The sequence below is a fragment of the Nomascus leucogenys genome, chromosome 10 (assembly GCF_006542625.1).
Source record: "Nomascus leucogenys isolate Asia chromosome 10, Asia_NLE_v1, whole genome shotgun sequence".
Lineage (NCBI taxonomy): Eukaryota > Metazoa > Chordata > Mammalia > Primates > Hylobatidae > Nomascus > Nomascus leucogenys.
The window spans coordinates 53,689,261-53,708,628 of record NC_044390.1 but is presented as its reverse complement, the minus strand read 5'-3'; the positions used below and the strand labels follow the sequence as shown (position 1 = coordinate 53,708,628).

General features: G+C 52.8%; 1 protein-coding gene across 6 annotated transcripts in view; it reads left to right on the top strand.

Annotated features, from left to right (window-relative positions):
* The first annotated feature begins 2,391 nt into the window (after window positions 1-2,391).
* SLC27A1 (solute carrier family 27 member 1) overlaps window positions 2,392-19,368 on the top strand; it is a 35,825-nt gene continuing 18,848 nt past the window's right edge. For 2 of the 6 annotated variants that reach the window (XM_030820473.1, XM_030820471.1), the window contains exons 1-2: window positions 3,245-3,323; window positions 4,157-4,324. In XM_030820473.1, coding sequence (XP_030676333.1) covers window positions 3,258-3,323; window positions 4,157-4,324 — 234 coding nt within the window. In that variant the 5' untranslated portion in view covers window positions 3,245-3,257. Of the gene's footprint in view, window positions 2,634-3,244; window positions 3,324-3,687; window positions 3,705-4,062; window positions 4,325-19,368 lie in introns of those variants that run through there. The other 4 variants (XM_030820474.1, XM_030820475.1, XM_030820470.1 and 1 more) reach the window with 3 other exon arrangements.

Below are 19,368 nucleotides of genomic sequence, written 5' to 3'. Positions count from 1 at the left end.
TTCTGGTGACTTCTCACCGTGTCCCTTCAGCTCCTATCTCTGTATGGCCTGGTTTTTCCTAGGTTATAATTGTAGAACACAGATTATTTTAATACTGGAATAAAGAGTAACGCTACTAACTAGCTAATGATTAATAATATTCATATATAATCATATCTATATTCTATTTCTAGTATAACCATTCTTATTCTATATATTTTCTTTATTATACTGGAACAGCTGGTGCCCTCGGTCTCTTGCCTCGGCACCTGGGTGGCTTGCCACCCACAGAGGTGACCAGTCTAAGGCCACCCGGCTAGAAAGGGGCAGAGAGCAGTTTGGCCTGGAAGCCTGAGTTTTACTCCCTGGTCCATATCTCAGTTTCCTGGGGATAGGACAGTCCCCAGTCCCTCATCGGAAATCCCTGGGGACAGCTGTGTTTGTGAATTGGGAGATTTTGTATTTTAGGAAAACAACTGGGGGCAGAGGCTGCTGTATACCCATGCTGTTTTAGGGGGCTCAGAAAATAACACCCAGGCCGGGCTCAGTGGCTCATGCCTGTAATCCCAGCACTTTGGGAGGCCGAGGTTGGGGATCACTTGAAGTCAGGAGTTCGAGACCAGCCTGGCCAACATGGTGAAACCCCGTCTCTACTAAAAATACAAAAATTAGCCAGGCGTGGTGATGTGCATCTGTAATCCCAGCTACTCAGGAGGCTGAGGCAGGAGAATCGCTTGAACCCGGGAGGCAGAAGTCGCAGTGAGCTGAGATCCCGCAGCTGCACTCCAGCCTGGGTGACAGAGTGAGACTCCGACTGAAAAAAGAAAGAGAGAGAGAGAAAGAAAGGAAGGAAGGAAGGAAGGAAGGAAGGAAGGAAGGAAGGAAGAAAGAAAACACCCCAAAACGAAGGTCTCAGAAGCAAAAGTTTTTCTCTGACCTTCTCCTGCCCTCTTGTGTCTCAGATTTATTCTCCCTCAAGGCTGGCCATAAAAACTAGAATCCCTCTTTCCCAAGGTAGGTTTTGGAAACTAGAACCCTTGGCTCGGTATGGTGCCTCACGTCTGTAATCCCAGCACTTTGGGAGGCCAAGGCAGGCGGATCGCTTGAGATCAGAAGTTCGTGACCAGCCTGGTCAACATGGTGAAACCCCGTCTCTACCAAAAATACATAATTAGCTAGGCTTGGTGGCGTGTGCCTGTAATCCCAGCTCCTGGGGAGGCTGAGGCAGGAATCGCGTGGACCCAGGAGGCGGAGGTTCCAGTGAGCCAAGATTGAGACACTGCACTCCAGCCTGTGTGACAGAGTAAGATTCCATCTCAAAACAAACAAACAAACTGGTAAGATGGAGGGGGAAAAGGGAAGAAAGGAAAAAAGAGGAAGGGGGGAAGAGAGGAGGAGGGCAGGGAGGAGGAGAGAAAAGGGCAGAAAGGAGAGAAGGAGGGAGAAAGACAGAAGGAGGAAGTGGGGTAAGAGAAGAGAGAACCAGAGCACAAGAAAGGTTGAGGGGAAGTTTAGAGAAGAAAAAGGAGGAGGAGGGGTAAGAAGAGAGGAAGGAGGAGGGAAAGGAGGAGAGGAGGGGAGGAGGGACAGGGAACACTCAGCTGACATTTACGAATGAATGAATCTCAATTCCAAGTAAGCATGACAGCTCCAGTCCTCAGTTTCTTTTTCTTTCTTTCTTTCTTTCTTTCTTTCTTTCTTTCTTTCTTTCTTTCTTTCTTTCTTCTTTCCTTCCTTCCTTCCCTCCTTCCTTCTTTCCTTCCCTCCCTCCCTTTTCTTCCTTCCTTCCTTCCTTTCCCTCCCCTCCCCTCCCCTTCCCTTCCCTTCTTTCTTCTATTTTTTTTTTTTTTTTAAGACAGGGTCTTGCTTTGTCACCCAGGCTGGAGTATAGTGATGTGATCTCGGCTCACTGGATCCTCTGCCTTTCGGCTTCAAGCGATTCTGCTCCCTCAGCCTCCGGAGTAGCTGGGATTACAGGTGTGCTCCACCATGCTTGGCTAATTTTTGTATTTTTAGTAGAGACGGGGTTTCACCATGTTGGTCAGGCTGGTTTCGAACTTCTGGCCTCAAGTGATCCACACAACTCGGCCTCCCAAAATGCTGGGATTACAGGCGTGAGTCACCGCGCCCAGCCTGCCCTCAGTTTCTTTACTTGTCAAACGGGGTGATCACAGCGGTGCTACCTGGCTAGGTAAGAGTGCAACTGTAGTTCCTTGCATTGCTGACTCTTCCAGGCCCAGAAAGCAGCAGGCCAGTGGCTGGCTCTGGGCCTGTCCTCCGGATCTTCCTCGTGATCCCCTATTCCAGCCACCCTGCTGCCCGCAGGGACCAATAGCAGCGTAGGGGGTGAGCGCCTGCCCAGCCCTGTCCTCCAAATGCATTGGAATCAGGCCCGGGCCGCCTCCCAAGGAGAACGCTGGAAAGGTCGGCCAAGCAGAGCAGAAAACGAGCAGTGGTGGAGTCGGCAGTGGGGCAGAGGAGGGGGAGCTGGAAGGGAAGGACCCCAAAGCAGAAGCCCGCACAGTGGGCACAGCGCGCCCAAGAAGGGTCCAGGAGTCTGCAGAAACAGAAAGGTCCCGGGCCTCAGCCTCCTAGTCCCTGCCTGCCTCCTGCCTGAGCTTCTGGGAGACTGAAGGCACCCTTTGCAGCTTCAGGTCAGCCAGAGAACAGGGTTGTGGGTGCCCCCAGGCCAGCGCTGGCAGCGCCTGGGGGAGCATCTAGGACCCCGGGGTGCAAGTAAAGGGCCTGTAGGTGCTTCTAGGAAGGATGGGGACCTGGCGTGTGGATTTTGTCCTCCCTGGGATCCTGGGGTGTGACGTTGAGACTTAACCAACAAGGCTTCGGGACATGGATTAAGAATTAGCTGTGTCCTTGAATTACACGTGTTAAGACCGCGGCAGTGTTTACAATTACAGACTTGTGAGGCCTCCGTGGTGTGAGCTGAGCACTCCCCCGGGCCCTGGAATGTGTTTTTAAGACTGAAAGAGGCTTTGGGGCTTGGATTTAGGACAAGCTGGGGCAAGAATACAGCCCGCGCTGGCCGTGGGTGTGGACTGGGATTTTTTTGGTCCCCGGGGGTAGAGATCCTGCACGCCAACTAGGGCTCCGGTCCTGATACCTTGCGAGCCACGCCCCACGGCTGCAGGACACGTGTGTTTCCTAAAAGGAGAGGGGGCGGGGCAAGGCTTGGTTGTCATGGAGACAGCGGCCCACCCTGGCGGGCCGTTCTAGCACCCATGTCTCTTTGGCCGTCCCCTCTCTGGTCCGGTTGCCTCTCTATGGTCGTGGCTTCTGGAAGAGGGCCCGCCTCGGCTCTGCGGGCTGAGGGGCTTCGAGGTAGACAGGTAGGAAGAGGGGCGGGGCCTAGGTCCTAGGGGTGCTGGAGTGAAACCCAGGAGGTGGCTACCCAGCCGAAGCCTGAGGGCGGGGCCAGTGGCCAGGATAAAACCTGAGCCGGGGAACTTGGGCTAGGCCCGGAACTGGGGTGGGGCTTGAACGGACTGGGGAGGAGTCTAGTTCCTGGAGGGCGGGGCGTGTGCTTGTGGGCGGGGGCATATGCCTAACCTAGGGGGTGAGGCCTGGCTGAGAGGGGCGGGACTCGGGGGGGAGAGGGCTTGTGCCTGTGGGCGGGGCTAGAAGCATAACCTAAGGGCGGGGCCCAGTGAGTGGTGAAAAGGCCACGGGGTAGAGGCAGGACCAGGAGGGAAGGGGCCAGGACGTGAAGGGTAATTCGGGGATCGAGGATAGAGGCTAGATGAAGGCATGTGGCGAGGCCTAACAGTGACTGACAGGGTGGAAATGCTGGCTCTGGGGGCGGGAACTGTTGTAAGATTGGCAGGGAAGGATGCGCTCAAAAATATGGAATAGAGCGGACCCAGGGTCCGGGGGCGGAGCCTGGCCAGGACCTGGCCAATCCCAGGCCTGGGGCCGGAGTCTGGTTCCTAGTTAGCGGGCGGGTGTAAAAGCCTGGAAAGGAGGCGATGCCTGGCCTGAGGAGTTGACCAATCCCAGGTCTGGGGGCGGAGTCTGACTCGGAGCGCGTTCCCGGACTCGCGGGGGGGCGGAGCCGAGGCCTGGGGGCGGGGTTCGTTGTAGAGGCGGGGGCGGTCGTGGGGCGGAGCGGGTCGTGGGGCGGAGCTGGAGCGGCCCGCGGCCTCCGCGCTCTCTGCTTCCCCAGGATGCGGGCTCCGGGTGCGGGCGCGGCCTCGGTGGTCTCGCTGGCGCTGTTGTGGCTGCTGGGGCTGCCGTGGACCTGGAGCGCGGCAGCGGCGCTCGGCGTGTACGTGGGCAGCGGCGGCTGGCGCTTCCTGCGCATCGTCTGCAAGACCGCGAGGCGAGACCTCTTGTGAGTGTTGCCGGGATCCGGCCAGGGCCGGGGGCGGGGCTGAGGGCTCTGGGGGCGCACGGTGCAGGGCTGGGTTGCGGGGACGGCTTGGAGGGTCCGGAGAGCGGGGGGTGCTTTGTAGGTTGGGGGCGGGGCTGGGCCGAGGGCTGGGCGGGGGCGGGCCTGAGAGAGTGCCCAGTTGGGGGGCTCTGAGGGGGCTACAGGGGACACTTTAAGGATTTCTCGAGGGAGATGAGTAGCTTCCAAGGTGCTTGGGGCGTTGCAGGCTGCTTAGGAGATGATCTCAGAGGATTTGGGGGGCAACTTGGGGGTCTTTGGGCAGCTGGTGGAAATTCCAGGGAGCTGGGGCTGACTGGAAAGCCGTGGCAGTGTGGGGGTCTCTTTGGAGCCGTGATAACTGTGAGATACTTCAGGGGGCTCTCCAGTAGGTCACCGGGGCTCACAGGGACGACCCAACAGATAGTCTCTGGGGTTTGCCAAGACACTTTGGGTCTATCTAGGGCTTTCTCTGAGGGATGAGCGAGCTGCTTAGGAGGTCTATAAAGGACTTGCCGGGTTTCTGAAGGCGTGTGTTTCCTCGGGACCGTTTACAGCTGGGGCACTGTTTGAGATTTTGGGGTCTGTGTGGGACTTTGGGTTTGGGAGTTGTTCGGAGTGTGTAGGGAGGCTGCTGTGTATTCCAGGACTTGTTTGGGGGGTCCCTTCTGGAGACTGGAACACTGGGTTCATGCTAGGGGGGCAGATTCTGGTGTCCTGTGCAAGGATCCTTGGAGGGTTTTTGCGGTGTCTCTGAGGGGCTTGCTCAAACGAGCCGTTGGGGGTCCTTCTGGGATGAAACAGGCATTGCTGGGGGTTCCTATCAGAGCAGATCTCAGGAACAGCACCACGTGGGAGCAGGTGAGCGCCGGCTAGCGGGGCAGGGTTCAACACCTTCACAGCTCCTTGTAAGATGGAGTTGCAGGAGGGACTGAACCCATTGTAAGGAGGGCACAGAGGGTGTGGAGATGGGAAGGATCCCACTGTAACTTGACTGGTTCTGAACTTTCTAAAACTCACCCCCTTCTGCATGCCATGGCCCCCTGCCCCCGGACCCTTGGTTGTTCTGATGTGGAAATCTGACTGTGCCGTCTGCTCAGACACCTTCCACGGCCAGCCCATCCTTGGCAGAAGGAAGATTCAGCCCCTAGCTGGGCACTCAAGGTCCTACCATCTGTTCCCTGCCCACCTGCCACTCCCCCATCCGTATGTTCACCTGGTCTTCAGAGAGATTTGCAGTGTCAATCTCAAGCTGCCCAGAACATACTGGACCCCTTTTAGCCAGTGCAGGCTCTCCCTCTGGGAACTTTTGCTGAATTTTCCTGCTCAGCACCCTCCCATAGCTCCTTGTTGCCCTTAGAATTGAGGCCATACTGGCCTGGAGCGATGGCTCACGGCTGTAATCCTAGCACTTTGGGAGGCCGAGGCAGGCAGATCACGAGGTTAGGAGATCAAGACCATCCTGGCTAACATGGTGAAACCCCGTTTCTAATAAAAATAAAAAAAATTAGCCTGGCGTGGTGGTGGGCGCCTGTAGTCCCAGCTACTCAGGAGGCTGAGGCGGGAGAATGACGTGAACCCGGGAGGCGGAGCTTGCAGTGAGCGGAGATTGCGCCACTGCACTCCAGCCTGGGCGACAGAGTGAGACTCCGCCTCAAAAAAAAAAAATAGAATTATAATTGAGGCCATACTCCTTAGCATTGCGCACGAGGTCCCTGACCATGTCCCAGCCTCTGCTTCCTTCCCTCTTGTCACCTAGCTGCACTTACCTCTTGTCTATTGCTCGTTTGTTTGAGGCAGAGTCTCACTCTGTCGCCCAGGCTGAAGTGCAGTGGCGCGATCTCGGCTCACTGCAACCTCCGCCTCCCAGGTTCAAGTGATTCTCCTGCGTCAGCCTCTCGAGTAGCTGGGACTACGGGCACATGCCACCATGCCCAGCTAATTTTTGTATTTTTAGTAGAGATGGGATTTCACTGTGTTAACCAGGCTGGTCTCAAACTCCTGACCTCACGTAATCCGTCTGCCTCGGCCTCCTAAAGTGCTGGGATTACAGGCATGAGCCACCATGCCTGGCCCCCTTTTTTTTGAGACAGGGTGTCCCCTCTGTTGCCCAGGGTGGACCAGCCTCCATCTCCTGGGCTCAAGCAATCCTCCCACCTCAGCCTCCTGAATAGCTGGGACTACAAGTGCCTGCCACTGCTCCTGGATAGTTAATAGAATGTTTTTTATAGATATGGGGTCTCGCTATACTGCCCAGTAGGGTCTGGAACTCCTGGCTTTAAGCGATCCTTCTACCTCAGCCTCCCAAGTAGCTGGGATGACAGGTGCACACCACCACACCTGGCTAATTTTTGTATTTTTTGTAGAGACGTGGTTCTGCCATGTTGCCCAGGCTAGTCTCGAACTCCTAGCCTCAAGCAATCACCCATTTTCAGCCTCCGAAAGTGCTGGGATTACCGTGCCCAGCGTGAACTGCTTTGAACCATATTTTCTACTTGAGGACTTTCAGACACCCAGATGATGCAGTTGGAGTTGCAAACTCATGTGAGGTTATGAGTCATCAATTGAGATTTCACCCCTTCCTCCTAACAGCAAGGTCTGAGATACCAAATTTCCTTTTAGCTCCTGGGGTGTGTATGTTAAGGAAAGATCTTATTTTGATTTCCAATTCACCTTTATGTTGAACGGGCATGCTTTGAGGTCTTATCAGACTCAAACCTGCTTGTCTGACACCTAAGCTGTCCCCCTCCTGGGGCTACAATGACATTTTGGCCTCTGGTTGGTCCTTATTTTCTGATCACCTTGTTGCTACATTAATAAAAAATTAACTTGGCCGGGCGTGGTGGCTCACGCCTGTAATCCCAACACTTTGGGAGGCCGAAGCAGGTGGATCACCTGAGGTCAGGAGTTTGAGACCAGCCTGGCCAAAATGGCGAAACCTTGTCTCTACTAAAAATACAAAAATTAGCCGGGCGTGGTGGTGCACGCCTGTAATCTCAGCTACTTGGGAGGCTGAGGCAAGAGAATCACTTGAACCTGGGAGGCAGAGGTTGCAGTGAGCCAAGATCGTGCCATTGCACTCCAGACTGGGCAACAAGAGCGAAACTCCATCTCAAAAAACAAAACAAAACGAAACAAAGATTTAACTCCTTTAACCCAGCATTTTTAGTTGTTTTCTTTTCTTTCTTTGCTTTGGGATTAGAAGTTTCTTGTGTTTTTTATAAAGTCTTACTCTGTCACCCAGGCTGGAGTGCAGTGGTGTGATCATAGCTCACTCTAGTCTCAACTTCCTGGGCTCAAATGATCCTCCTGCCACAGCCTCCCAAGTAGCTGGGACTACAGATGCGTGCCACAACAGCCGGCAGATTTTGTTTATTTTTTATAGAGGAGAGGTCTCACTATGTTGTCCAGGCTGGTCTTGAACTCCTGAGGTCAAGAGATCCTCCTGCCTCAGCCTCCCAAAGTGCTAGGATTACAGGTGTGAACTACCACATCTGGCCTGTTTTCTTGCCTTTTAATCTTGGGCCTTTTTCTAGACTGTGGGCCCTATAGGGGCACAGGAGACTGTGTCAGTCTTGGTGCCACTGTGGCCCTGCGCCCCACTCAGGATTGGCGCACAGCAGTAGCACAGGACATGTTTGTTAGGTGGAAGGCCATCCCTTCCTTCTTGGGTTCACCCAGGCCCATCTCTCCCTCCCCTCCAGCTCTGCTCCCATGGGCCCTGTGGGAGTCCATGCCTGGTTCTAAGTTCCTGACATGGCTTGACATACTTGCCTGTGGGTGGCAGCTTTGAAGATGGCTCCAGGAATGCCTGTCTCCTGCTCTTCCCACTTGCATGGTCCCCTCCCTTTGAGTGTGGGCTGGACCTAGTGACCCCCTTCTTTTTTTTTTTGAGACGGAGTTTCGCTCTGTCACCCAGGCTAGAGAGCAATGGCGCGATCTCGGCTCACCGCAACCTCCGCCTCCCAGGTTCAAGTGATTTTCTTCCTGCCTTAGCCTCCCGAGTAGCTGGGATTACAAGCATGTGCCACCACGCCCGGCTAATTTTGTATTTTTAGTAGAGACAGGGTTTCTCCATGTTGGCCAGGCTCGTCTTGAACTCCCGACCTCAGGTGATCCCCCCGCCTGGGCCTCCCAAAGTGCTGGAATTACAGGTGTAAGCCACCGTGCCCTGCCTTTTTTTTTTTGAGACAGAGTCTTGCTCTGCCACCCAGGCTGGAGTGCAGTGGTGCGATCTCAGCTCACTGCAACCTCCAGCTCCCAGGTTCAAGCAATTCTCCTGTCTCAGCCTCCCGAGTAGCTGGGATTACAGGTGCCCGCCACCATGCCCAGATAATTTTTGTATTTTTAGTTGAGAAGGGGTTTCACCACGTTCGCCAGGCTGGTTTCAAACTCCTAACCTCAGGTGATCCTCCCGCCTTGGCCTCCCAAAATGCTGGTATTACAGGCTGAACCACCGCGCCCGGCCCTAGTGACTCCCTTCTAGTGAATAAAATACATCAGAAGTGATGGAGGCTGGGTGCAAAGGCTCGTGCATATAATTCCAGCACTTTGGGAGCCCAAGATGGGAGGATTGCCTGAGGCCAGGAGGTCAAGACCAGCCTGGGCAACATGATGAGACTCTATCTCTACACATAAAAAATTAGCTGGGGGAGTGGGGCTCTCCTGTGGTCCCAGCTACTCAGGAGGCTGAGGTGGGAGGATTGCTTGAGTCCAGGAGGTCAAGGCTGCAGTGAGCCATGATTGTCCCACTGCACTCCAGCCTGGGTGAGGGAGCAAGATTCTGTCTTGAAAAATGAAGGGATGCTGACAAATCCCATTTAACACGTGAGAGAACCAAGGCACAGAGAGGGGAGGTTATTTGCCCAGGAACACACAGCTGGGGAGGCACAGGACTCCAGAGCATGTGCTCTTAGCCACTGTGCCTCACTGGAGTGATGGGGGTGCTAAATTTAGACCTTGGCTTCAGAAAATATTTCAGCACCCTGCCCTGACTCTCCTAACATGCCCTGTACTTCCTGCATTAAATCTGATGGTATTCATCCTTGTTGATTTCTTCCGCCCCGAGTCCTGGGCCCAGAGCTGGACAGTGGGCTCATTGTCCCCAGCTGGGGGTGGCTTGAGCAGCTGCCAGGCAGGGCTGCCCAGGCATGTGGCTAGAACCAAGTACCGGAATCCACTGCCTGCTGGTGTGGGCGTCCTTGAGAGAGAACGAGTGAGACCAAGAGACCAGGAGACTGGGGGTGAATCCTCGTGTTCCCACATCTAGCTCTGGTGTTTAGCCCGACAGTGAGCAGCTGTGGCCTCAGTTCCTGTTTCTTGTTGTCGTGTTGCCTCTGGACAGGCAGCCTACTGGCAGGGGCTGTTTCCTGTGGTTACTCCCTCAATAATGGCCCTCTCCCCATGGGTGTAACATTTGTACCCCATCATGGAGTTCTTGGGGTGCTCTGTCAAATTCACTCACAGGAAGCCCTTAGAGCAGAATTGGGTGTATAATAGGTGCTCCAGGCTGGGCATGGTGGCTCATGCCTGTAATCCCAGCACTTTGGGAAGCCGAGGCGGGCTGATCACCTGAGGTCAGGAGTTCGAGACCAGCCTGGCCAACGTGGCAAAACTCTTTCTTTACTAAAAATACAAAAAAATTAGCGGGGCGTGGTAGCGGGCACCTGTAATCCCAGCTACGCAGGACGCTGAGGCAGGAGAATCGCTTGAACCTGGGAGGCAGAGGTTGCAGTGAGCTGAGGTGGCACCACTGCACTCCAGCCTGGGTGACAGAGTGAGACTCTGTCTCAAAAAAAAAAAAAAAGAAAAAAAAAAAAAGACGCAGGCATTGGGCACCTGCACCTGCTGTGTGCCTCATGGGCACTTGGCCTGCCACTGGCTATGTCGCCAGCACTTGATAAATGCTTTGTAATAAGTCTGCCAGGGATTAGAGGGACCCTGTGAGGAGGCTTCATTTCTGGGTTGTTCTGTCCTCAGATTGCTCTGTGACCTTGGGCGTGTTAATTCCCCACTCTGAGCCCCCAGTTCATTCATTATTTGACAAATGGGGATCTGAGGGACTTATTTTGGAGGGTGGATATAAGGTTAGCACAGGGCATGGCAGATAGTAGGTGCTTAATAAACACTGAGAATGATCATCTGTTTTTTTTTGTTGTTGTTTTGAGACATGGTCTCACACTGTCACCCAGGCTGGAGTGCAGTGGTGCAATCTTGGCTCACTGCAACCTCCACCTCCTGAGTTCAAGCAATTCTCCTGCCTCAGCCTCCCGAGTAGCTGGGATTACAGGCGCCCGCCACCATGCCCAGCTAATTTTTTGTATTTTTAGTAGAGACAGGGTTTCACCATGTTGGGCAGGCTGGTCTTGAACTCCTGCCCTCAGGTGATCCGCCCACCTCAGCCTCCCAAAGTGGTGGGATTACAGGTGTGAGCCACCGCGCCTGGCCCTCCCCCCCTTTTTTTAAAAATAAATTTACAAAAATTATTTTAACATAGAGATGAGGTCTCACTATATTGCCCAGGCTGGTCTCAAACTCCTGGCCTCAAATAATCCTCCTGTCTCGGCCTCCCAAAGTGCTGGAATTACAGGAGTGAGCCCCTACGCCCGGCCCTGAAGTGTTGACATTGAACTCAACCAGCAGCACTAAAACCCATGCCTGAAGAAAGCTGCTGTAACACACGTATTTTCTCCATGAGGCACATCACACCAGACAAGCACCTCAGCCCTGTGCTTGGGGGTCATTTTCAACAGCGAAGTCACCAGCAAAAATCACAAAAATGCAGCTGGGCGTGGTGGCTCATGCCTGTAATCCCAGCACTTTGGGAGGCTGAGGCAGGCGGATCACCTGAGGTCAGGAGTTTGAGACCAGCCTGGCCAACATGATGAAACCCCATCTCTACTAAAAATACAAAAATTAGCCAGGCGTGGTGGCAGGCGCCTGTGGTCCCAGCTACTCAGGAGGCTGAGGCAGGAAAATCGCTTGAACCCGGGAGGCAGAGGCTGCAGTGAGCCAAGATTGTGCCATTGCACTCCAGCCTGGGCGGCAGAGCGAGACTCCGTCTCAAAAAAAAAAAAAAAAGGCACAAAAATGCAAAAAACATGGCACTTAAATAGACTGTGACAAGAGTGCTTGTTTACAATGTGAGAGCTGAATTAAGGAGGCAGAGTGGGCCAAGTGCGGTGGCTCACGCCTGTAATCCCAGCACTTTGGGAGGCTGAGGTGGGAGGATGGCTTGAGCCCAGGAGTTTGAGACCAGCCTGGGCAACATGGTGAAACCCCATCTCTACAAAAATACAAAAATTAGCCAAGTGTGGTGGTGCACACCTGTAGTCCCAGCTACTCAGGGGGCTGAGGTGGGAGGATTGCTTGAGCCCAGGAGGCAGAGGTTGCAGTGAGCCGAGATTGTGCCACTGCACTCCACCCTGGGCAACTGAGTGAGACCCTGTCTCAAAAAAAAAAAAAAAAGAAGGCAGAGTGTTGTCTTGATGACTTCAGATGGGAACATGCATGTTGGCAATTCTGATTTTTCACCTCTCCGCATGTGTTTGAGAATGGCAGTGAATGGCAGCTATTCAGGAGGCTGAGCCCGGAGGATCACTTGAGCCCTGGAGTTCGAGGCCGCAGTGAGTTATAATGGTGCCACTGCACTCCAGCCTAGGTAACAGAGTGAGACCCTGTCTCTAAACAATAAAAAATTAAAAAAATTATCAGCTGGGCACACTGCTCACGCCTGGAATCCTGGTACTTTGGGAGGCCGAGGCAGGCGGATCACCTGAGGCCAGAAGTTCAAGACCAGCCTGGCCAACAAAATGGGATCCCTTCTCTACAAAAAACAAAACAAAACAAAATGAAAAAAACCCACAAAAATCCCTTTACTGGCAATTTTGGAGATGCAGGGAGGCACAAAGGCCGGTCAGTGTCTTTGTACTGGATTTGCTGTGTTTGTCATGAAATCACTGAATTTTCCCACTTGGTTTGAGCCCCGTTAGTCATCAGCCTGCAGCGGGGGGCCCCATTCTTGTGCAGGCTGCCCAGTTTTCTGTTGTAAAGACAAGCCATTGTATAGGTCATCCCTCCCCTGCTGTAGGGCGTTTGGTGTTTTTCTGATCTTCTGCCCTTTGGGAAGCTACAATGAATAGCACTGTTATTTCCTGTATGCGAATTTAATATACCAAACTTTTTATTTTTTAAATTTTTGAGACATACTTCATATTCTATTGTCGTTTCTTTCTCTCCCTCTCTCAGTTTTTTTAAGATGAGTCTTGCTCTGTGGCTCAGCTGGAGTGCAGTGGCGCAATCTAGGCTCACTGCAACCTCTGCCTCCCAGATTCAAGCGATTCTTGTGCCTCACCCTTTTGAGTATCCAGGATTACAGGCACCCACCAACACGCATGGCTAATTTTTGTATCTTTAGTAGAGACAGAGTTTCGCCATGTTGGCCAGGCTAGTCTCGAACTCCTGGCCTCAAGTGATCTGCCCGCCTTGGCCTCACAAAGTGCTGGGATTACAGGTGTGAGCCACTGTGCCCAGCCTGATCTGCTCTTTGGAAGCTACAATGAATAGCACTGTCATTTCTCCCATTCGACTTTAAGATGCCAAATTTTTTATTTTTTGATATAAAAAAGTTTTTTTTTGAGACAGAGTCTCACTCTGTCACCCAGGCTGGAGTGCAGTGGCATGATCTCAGCTCACTGCAACCTCCACCTCCCAGGTTCCAGTGATTCTCCTGCCACAGCCTCCCAAGTAGCTGGGACTGCAGGAATGTGCCACCACATCCGGCTAATTTTTGTATTTTTAGTAGAGACGGGGTTTCACCATGTTGGCCGGGCTGGTCTCGAACTCCTGACCTCAAGTGATCTGCTCACCGCGGCCTCCCAAAGTGCTCAGATTACAGACATGAGCCACTACACCTGGCCTATTTTTAAAAAATTTTTGAGACATATATTTATATTGTCATTTCTTTCTCTTTTTTTTTCACGAAGAAGTTTTACTCTGTCACCCAGGCTCGATTGCAGTGGCGCTATCATGGCTCTCTGCAACCTCGACCTCCTGGGCTCAAGCGATCCTCCTGTCTCAGCCTCCTGAGCAGCTGGGACTATACATGCCACCATGGCCAGCTAATTTTTTTTCTTTTTTTCTTTTTTTTTTTTTTTTTGCAGAGATGAGGTCTCAGTTTGTTGCCCAGGCTGGTTTCAAACTCCTGAGCTCAAGTGATCCTCCCACCTTGACCTTTCAAAGTCCTAGGATTATAGGCATGAGCAACCGTGTCCACCCAACTTTTAAAAAAATTTTAATTTTAGGCTGCAGGGTGCATGTGCTGGTTTGTTGCATTGGTATATTGCATGATGCTGAGGTTTGGGCTTGTAATCATCCCATTGTCCAGGTAGTGAACAGAATAGAATATCCAATAGGTTATTTTCAGTTGCCCCTTATGGAGTTCCCAGTGTCTGTTGTTCCCATCTTTGCGTCCGTGCGTACTCAGTGTTTAGCTCCCACTTATAACTGAAAACGTGGTATTTGGATTTGTTTTTTTTTTTTTTTTTTTTTTTTTGAGATGGAGTTTTGCTCTTGTTGCTCAGCCTGGAGTGCAATGACACGATCTCGGCTCACCGCAACCTCCACCTCCCAGGTTCAAGCAGTTCTCCTGCTTCAGCCTCCCAAGTAGTTGAGATTACAGGCATGCGCCACCACGCCCGGCTAATTTTGTAATTTTAGTTGAGATGGGGTTTCTCCATGTTGGCCAGGCTGGTCTCGAACTCCCAACCTCAGATGATCCGCCCACCTCAGCCTCCCAAAGTGCTGGGATTACAAGCGTGAGCCACTGGGGCCCGGCGGTGTTTAGATTTCTGTTCTTGCCTTAATTTGCTCAGGGTCATGGCCTCCAGCTGCATCCACGTTGCTCCAAAGCACATGGTTTCGTTACTTTTTTTTTTTTTTTTTGAGACAGAGTCTCAATCTGTCACCCAGGCTGGAGTGCAGTGGCGCAATCTTGGCTCACTGCAACCTCTGCCTCCTGGGTCCAAGCGATTCTCCTGCCTCAGCCTCCTGAGTAGCTGGGATTATAGGCTCATGCCACAACACCTGGCCTCCATTTACATTTTTAAAAAATGATTTTAAAAAATTTCTGAGATAGGTTCTCACTCCCATAACCTAGGCTGGAGTGCAGTGACACAATCTCGGTTCACTGCAGTCTTGACTTCGTGGGCTCAAGTGATCCTCCTGCTTCAGCCTTCTGAGTAGTTGGGACTACAGGCTTGCGCCACTACCCCGGCTAATTTCTGTATTTTTAGTAGAGCTGGGGTTTCACCATGTTGCCCAGGCTGGTCTTGAACTGCTGGGCTCAAGCAATCCTCCCACCTCAGCCTTCCAAAGTGCTGGGATTACAGGCGTGAGCCAGCATGCCTGCGCGGCTGATTGACATTTTTTGAAGTTCTCTCCTTAAGGAGGGAACTCTCCAACTGGAGATGTTAATTTATCAGCAGCCCGTGAGCCACCCAGAGAGCAGCAGGACAGGCCCCCGCCGGGAGACGTGGTGGGCCAGAACCTGCCCAGGACCCCTTAGATCGGGCTGGGGCCACGAGTGGCTGCTCTTTCCCTAAGCCTGCAGGATTGGAACCTGATCTGAGAGTCCCAGATGCCTCTCTTCCCTCGAGATTATTTGTAGCAAGCTCTCTGTGCTCCAGGAGAGCGGGGTCTTGGGCGGTCTCCTCCCCTGCTGTCTCTCTGGTACTAGAATGTAACAGATGCATGCCCTGTCTACCCAGTGTAGGGAGGGACAGACCAAGGACAAGGTGGTAAATGAGTACATTGCACATGGCGTTTAAAGACTAGAAGTGCCGGCCGGGCGCGGTGGCTCACGCCTGTAATCCCAGCACTTTGCGGGGGCGAGGCAGGCAGATCACCTGAGGTCAGGAGCTTGAGACCAGCCTGGCCAACATGATGAAACTCCGTCTCTACTAAAAATACAAAAATGGCCGGGTGCGGTGGCTCATGCCTGTAATGCCACCACTTTGGGAGGCTGAGGCAGGCAGATCACGAGGTCAAGAAATGGAGACCATTCTGGCTAACATGGTGAAACCCCATCTCTACTAAAAATACAAAAATTAGCTGGGCGTGACAGCATGCGCCTGTAGTCCCAGCTACTTGGGAGGCTGAGGCAGGAGAATTGCTCTAACCCAGGAGGCAAATGTTTCAGTGAGCCGAGATAGCACCACTGCACTCTGGCCTGGGTGACAGAGCAAGACTCTGTCTCAAAAAAAAAAAAAAAAAAAAGAGAGAGAGAGAATGGAGCGGGAGGAGGGTCTGTATCACCACAGGGTCTTGGCTAGTGTGGGCCTGGCACTCAGTAGGTGCTCACCATTTCAAGAATCAGAGTTCAGCAACTGGCTGCTAGGGAGGGCAGATGCCCTAGGTACTGGACCCAGGGGCCTGAAATGAACATTGGTCCACCCTCTATTGACTGAGCACATACTCTAGCAGATGCACAGATGCTAGAGATGCACAGATGCACAGATCTCCTGCGTGCTCACAATGCCAATGAATGATGGAGGGAATGAATGAATGAGGGAATGAGTGAAGGAGGGAATGAATGAATGAGGGAATGAGTGAAGGAGGGAATGAAGGAATGAGGGAACGAGTGAAGGAGGGAATGAATAAATGAGGGAATGAGGGAAGGAGGGAATGAATGAATGGGGGAATGAGAGAATGAATGAACAAAGGAGGGAATGAATGAGTGAAATGAGTGAATGAATGAGGGGGAAATAGACCCATGACCTGGTGGCTCTGCACAAGGCTTTGATGGGGAGAGTGAAGGTGACAGGGAGGGCTCCCAGGGTGGAACAGAGAGCTCCCTGAGACCAGCTAGTGCCCCACTGACCAAGTGTGGCCCCATTTCGGGGGAGCTGTGATTGGGGAGCAGTAAGCATGGTGCATGGGCCATGTGGTGCCTGGAAGGCTTCCTGAGGGAGGTGATGAGGATGCTGGGGGGAGCTCAGTGAGTGGGTGTGTGGGGGGGTCTGTGCTCAGCTCAGTGAGCTTGTGGGTTGTGGCGTGTAGGGAAGCATTGTCACTAGGAGTTCAGCAGCCTGCTCATATCCCAAAAGTAGCCAGAGGGGCCTTCTAGGGGCTTCCAGGGTAAGTGGTTTGACCCATGCAGGAAGTATCATGAAAACCCTGGACCTTTGTTTTTAGAAATTGCAGATGCTCTCCCCCAACAGATCCCGGCAACCTCCTGTCTCCATGGCTTTCATTGTGAACCCTTCCTGGGGCCCATGATCCCCATGGAGCCGGCCCCTGCCCACCTCAGACCTCACTCCCCTTTCATCTCGCTTTCCCCTGATTCCCCCCACACTGACCTCCACGCTGGTCCTCAACTGTGCCCCATTCCCAGGCCTCTTCCCACCCCAGGGCCTTTGCACTGGCTGCATTCTGGATGTACCCACAGCCACTCCCTTTTGCTTCACCAGGTCCTGCTCAGATGCCACCTGCCTCTCTCAAGGGCCTCCCCTGCCTCTGCCCTTGGTCCATGTGACAGACTACATCGCCCCTTGCAGTCTTGTCACCATCCAGCACGGTCTGGCATTCAGTCATATACATGGAAGGGGTCTCTCTCCCCAGAGGACTGTGAACCCCAGAGGGTGGGGCCTGGTGGTCTGGCTGCTCTGTCCCCAGAGCTGAGAACAGTGCCTAAAGCACAACAGACACTGGTATGCACCAGCTGCTTGAATGAATGAAGGAAGGAGGGAATGAATGAATGAAAGAGGGAGTAAATGATAAATGGAGGGAAAGAATAAAGGAGAGAATGAACGATGGAGGGAATAAATGCATGAAGGATGGAATAAATGAACAAAGGAGGGAATGAATGAGTGAAGAAGATAATAAATAAGGATGGAATGAGGCCAGATGCAGTGGCCCACGCCTGTAATCCCAGCACATTGGGAGGCTGAGGGAGGACCACCTGAGCCCAGGAGTTCGAGACCAGCCTGGCCAACATGGTGAAACCCTGTCTCTGCAAAAAATACAAAAATTTTGCTCGCCCTGGTGACGTGCACCTGTAGTCTCAGCTACTAGGGAGGCTGAGGTGGGAGGATCGCTTGAGCCTGGGAGGTCTGCAGTGAGCCAAGATCATGGACTCCAGTCTGGGCGACAGAGTGAGACCCTGTCTCAAAAAAAAAAGAAAAAAAAAAGGACTGAATGAGTGAAGGGAGCAAAGAATGAATGACAGAGGGAGGGAAAGCATGAGTGAAGTAGGGAATGAATGAATGAAGATGGAATGAATTATGGAATGAATGATGAATGAAGGAGGGAATGAATGAAGGAGAGAATGAGGGAGGGAATGAAAGAGGGAAAGAACAAAGGAAAGAATGAATGAATGACCAAGAGGATGAATGAATATCGGTGCTGAGGTCCACTGTGAACATTTTTGGGGGTGTGAGGAGCCATTGCAGGAATCTGGGGAGGGCTGGGAAAGGCAGGGGAGATCCAAAGGATGGATTTGATGATGATTTTGATGCGGAAGCTGGAGGGAGGTGGTGGCCGGGCCAGGTTGAAGCAGGGGCAGGTGGGTGGAGCCCCTGCCCTGTGTTGGTCAGGGCTGGGCAGGGCCAGGTACTATAACAAACACGCCCCACATTCCAGTGGCTTAGCCCAGTACAAGGTTATTGGTTCCCAGAGCCAGGGGCGCAGGGCGGTGGGGCAAGGAGCCAGGAAGGGGTGGGGAACCACTCATTTCTCCAGCTTCTCAACCAAGAAAATCTGAATTTCCAGCTTCTGTGATCTAAACTTTTCCTTTCCTTTCTATTTCCTTTTCGTTTCCTTTTTTGTTTTTGTTTTTGTTTTTGTTTTTTTTTGACGGAGTCTTGCTCTTTCGCCCAGGCTGGAGTGAAGTTGCATGATCTTGGCTCACTGCAACCTCTGCCTGCTGTGTTTAAGCAATTCTCCTGCCTCAGCCTCTGGAGTAGCTGGGATTACAGGCGCCCACCACCACGCCCACCTAATTTTTGTATTTTTAGTAGAGACGGGGTTTCACCACGTTGGCCCAGCTGGTCTCAAACTCCTGACCTCAGGTGATCCACCTGCCTCAGCCTCCCAAAGTGTTAGGATTACAGGTGTGAGCCACCACGCCCAGCCTAAAGCATTTCTTGTTTGTTTGTTTTCAAAGTTCATTCTTGGCTGGGCATGGTGGCTCACACCTGTAATCCAATACTTTGGGAGGCCAGAGCTGGTGGATTACCTGAGGTCAGGAGTTTGAGACCAGCCTGACCAATGTGATGAAACCCCATCTCTACTAAAAATACAAAAATTAGTCAGGTATGGTGGTGGGTGCCTGTAATCCCAGCTACTCCAGAGGCCGAGGCGAGAGAATTGCTTAAACCCAGAAGGTGGAGGGCGAGCTGAGATTGCACCACTGCACTCTGGCCTGGGTGATAGAGTGAGACTCCGTCTCAAAAAAAAACCAAAAACAAAACCAAAAAAACAGTTCATTCTCATTCATCTAACAGCAAGTGGTGGCCCGCCTGCCTCCACACAGTCATTCAGGAACCCGGCTCCTTTCACTGGGGGCTCTGCAGTTTCCTGGGGCCTCTGCCCCTTATAGCTACTAGCGAGTGAGGAAGGGGAACTTGGAACCGTTCATCTGGGCTTAGCATTTGTCCCTACACCCCCCATCCACTGGCACATCTCCTGGCCCTACCTGGCGCAGGGGCAATCCCTCCCCAGTTGGGGGCACACGTGCTAGATGCTTCAGCCATCTGTCCCTGGTGCCACCCAGTGACCTGGGGGCAGAGCAGCTGCCCAGCTCGGGGCTGAACCCTGGAGGTCCTGGTTAGGGTGGTCTGAGCATGAAGAGTCCAGGCTGGAGGTGGTGGGGGATGGTGTCAGGTGCTCCAGACGTCTCAGGGGGCAGAAAGGAGGATGGGATCAGGCCCCGGCTCCCCCAGGGCCACCAAGCCAGCTGGGGTATAGGGGAGGACAGGGTGACTGGTGTATTATGCTTTGAGAATCTACCT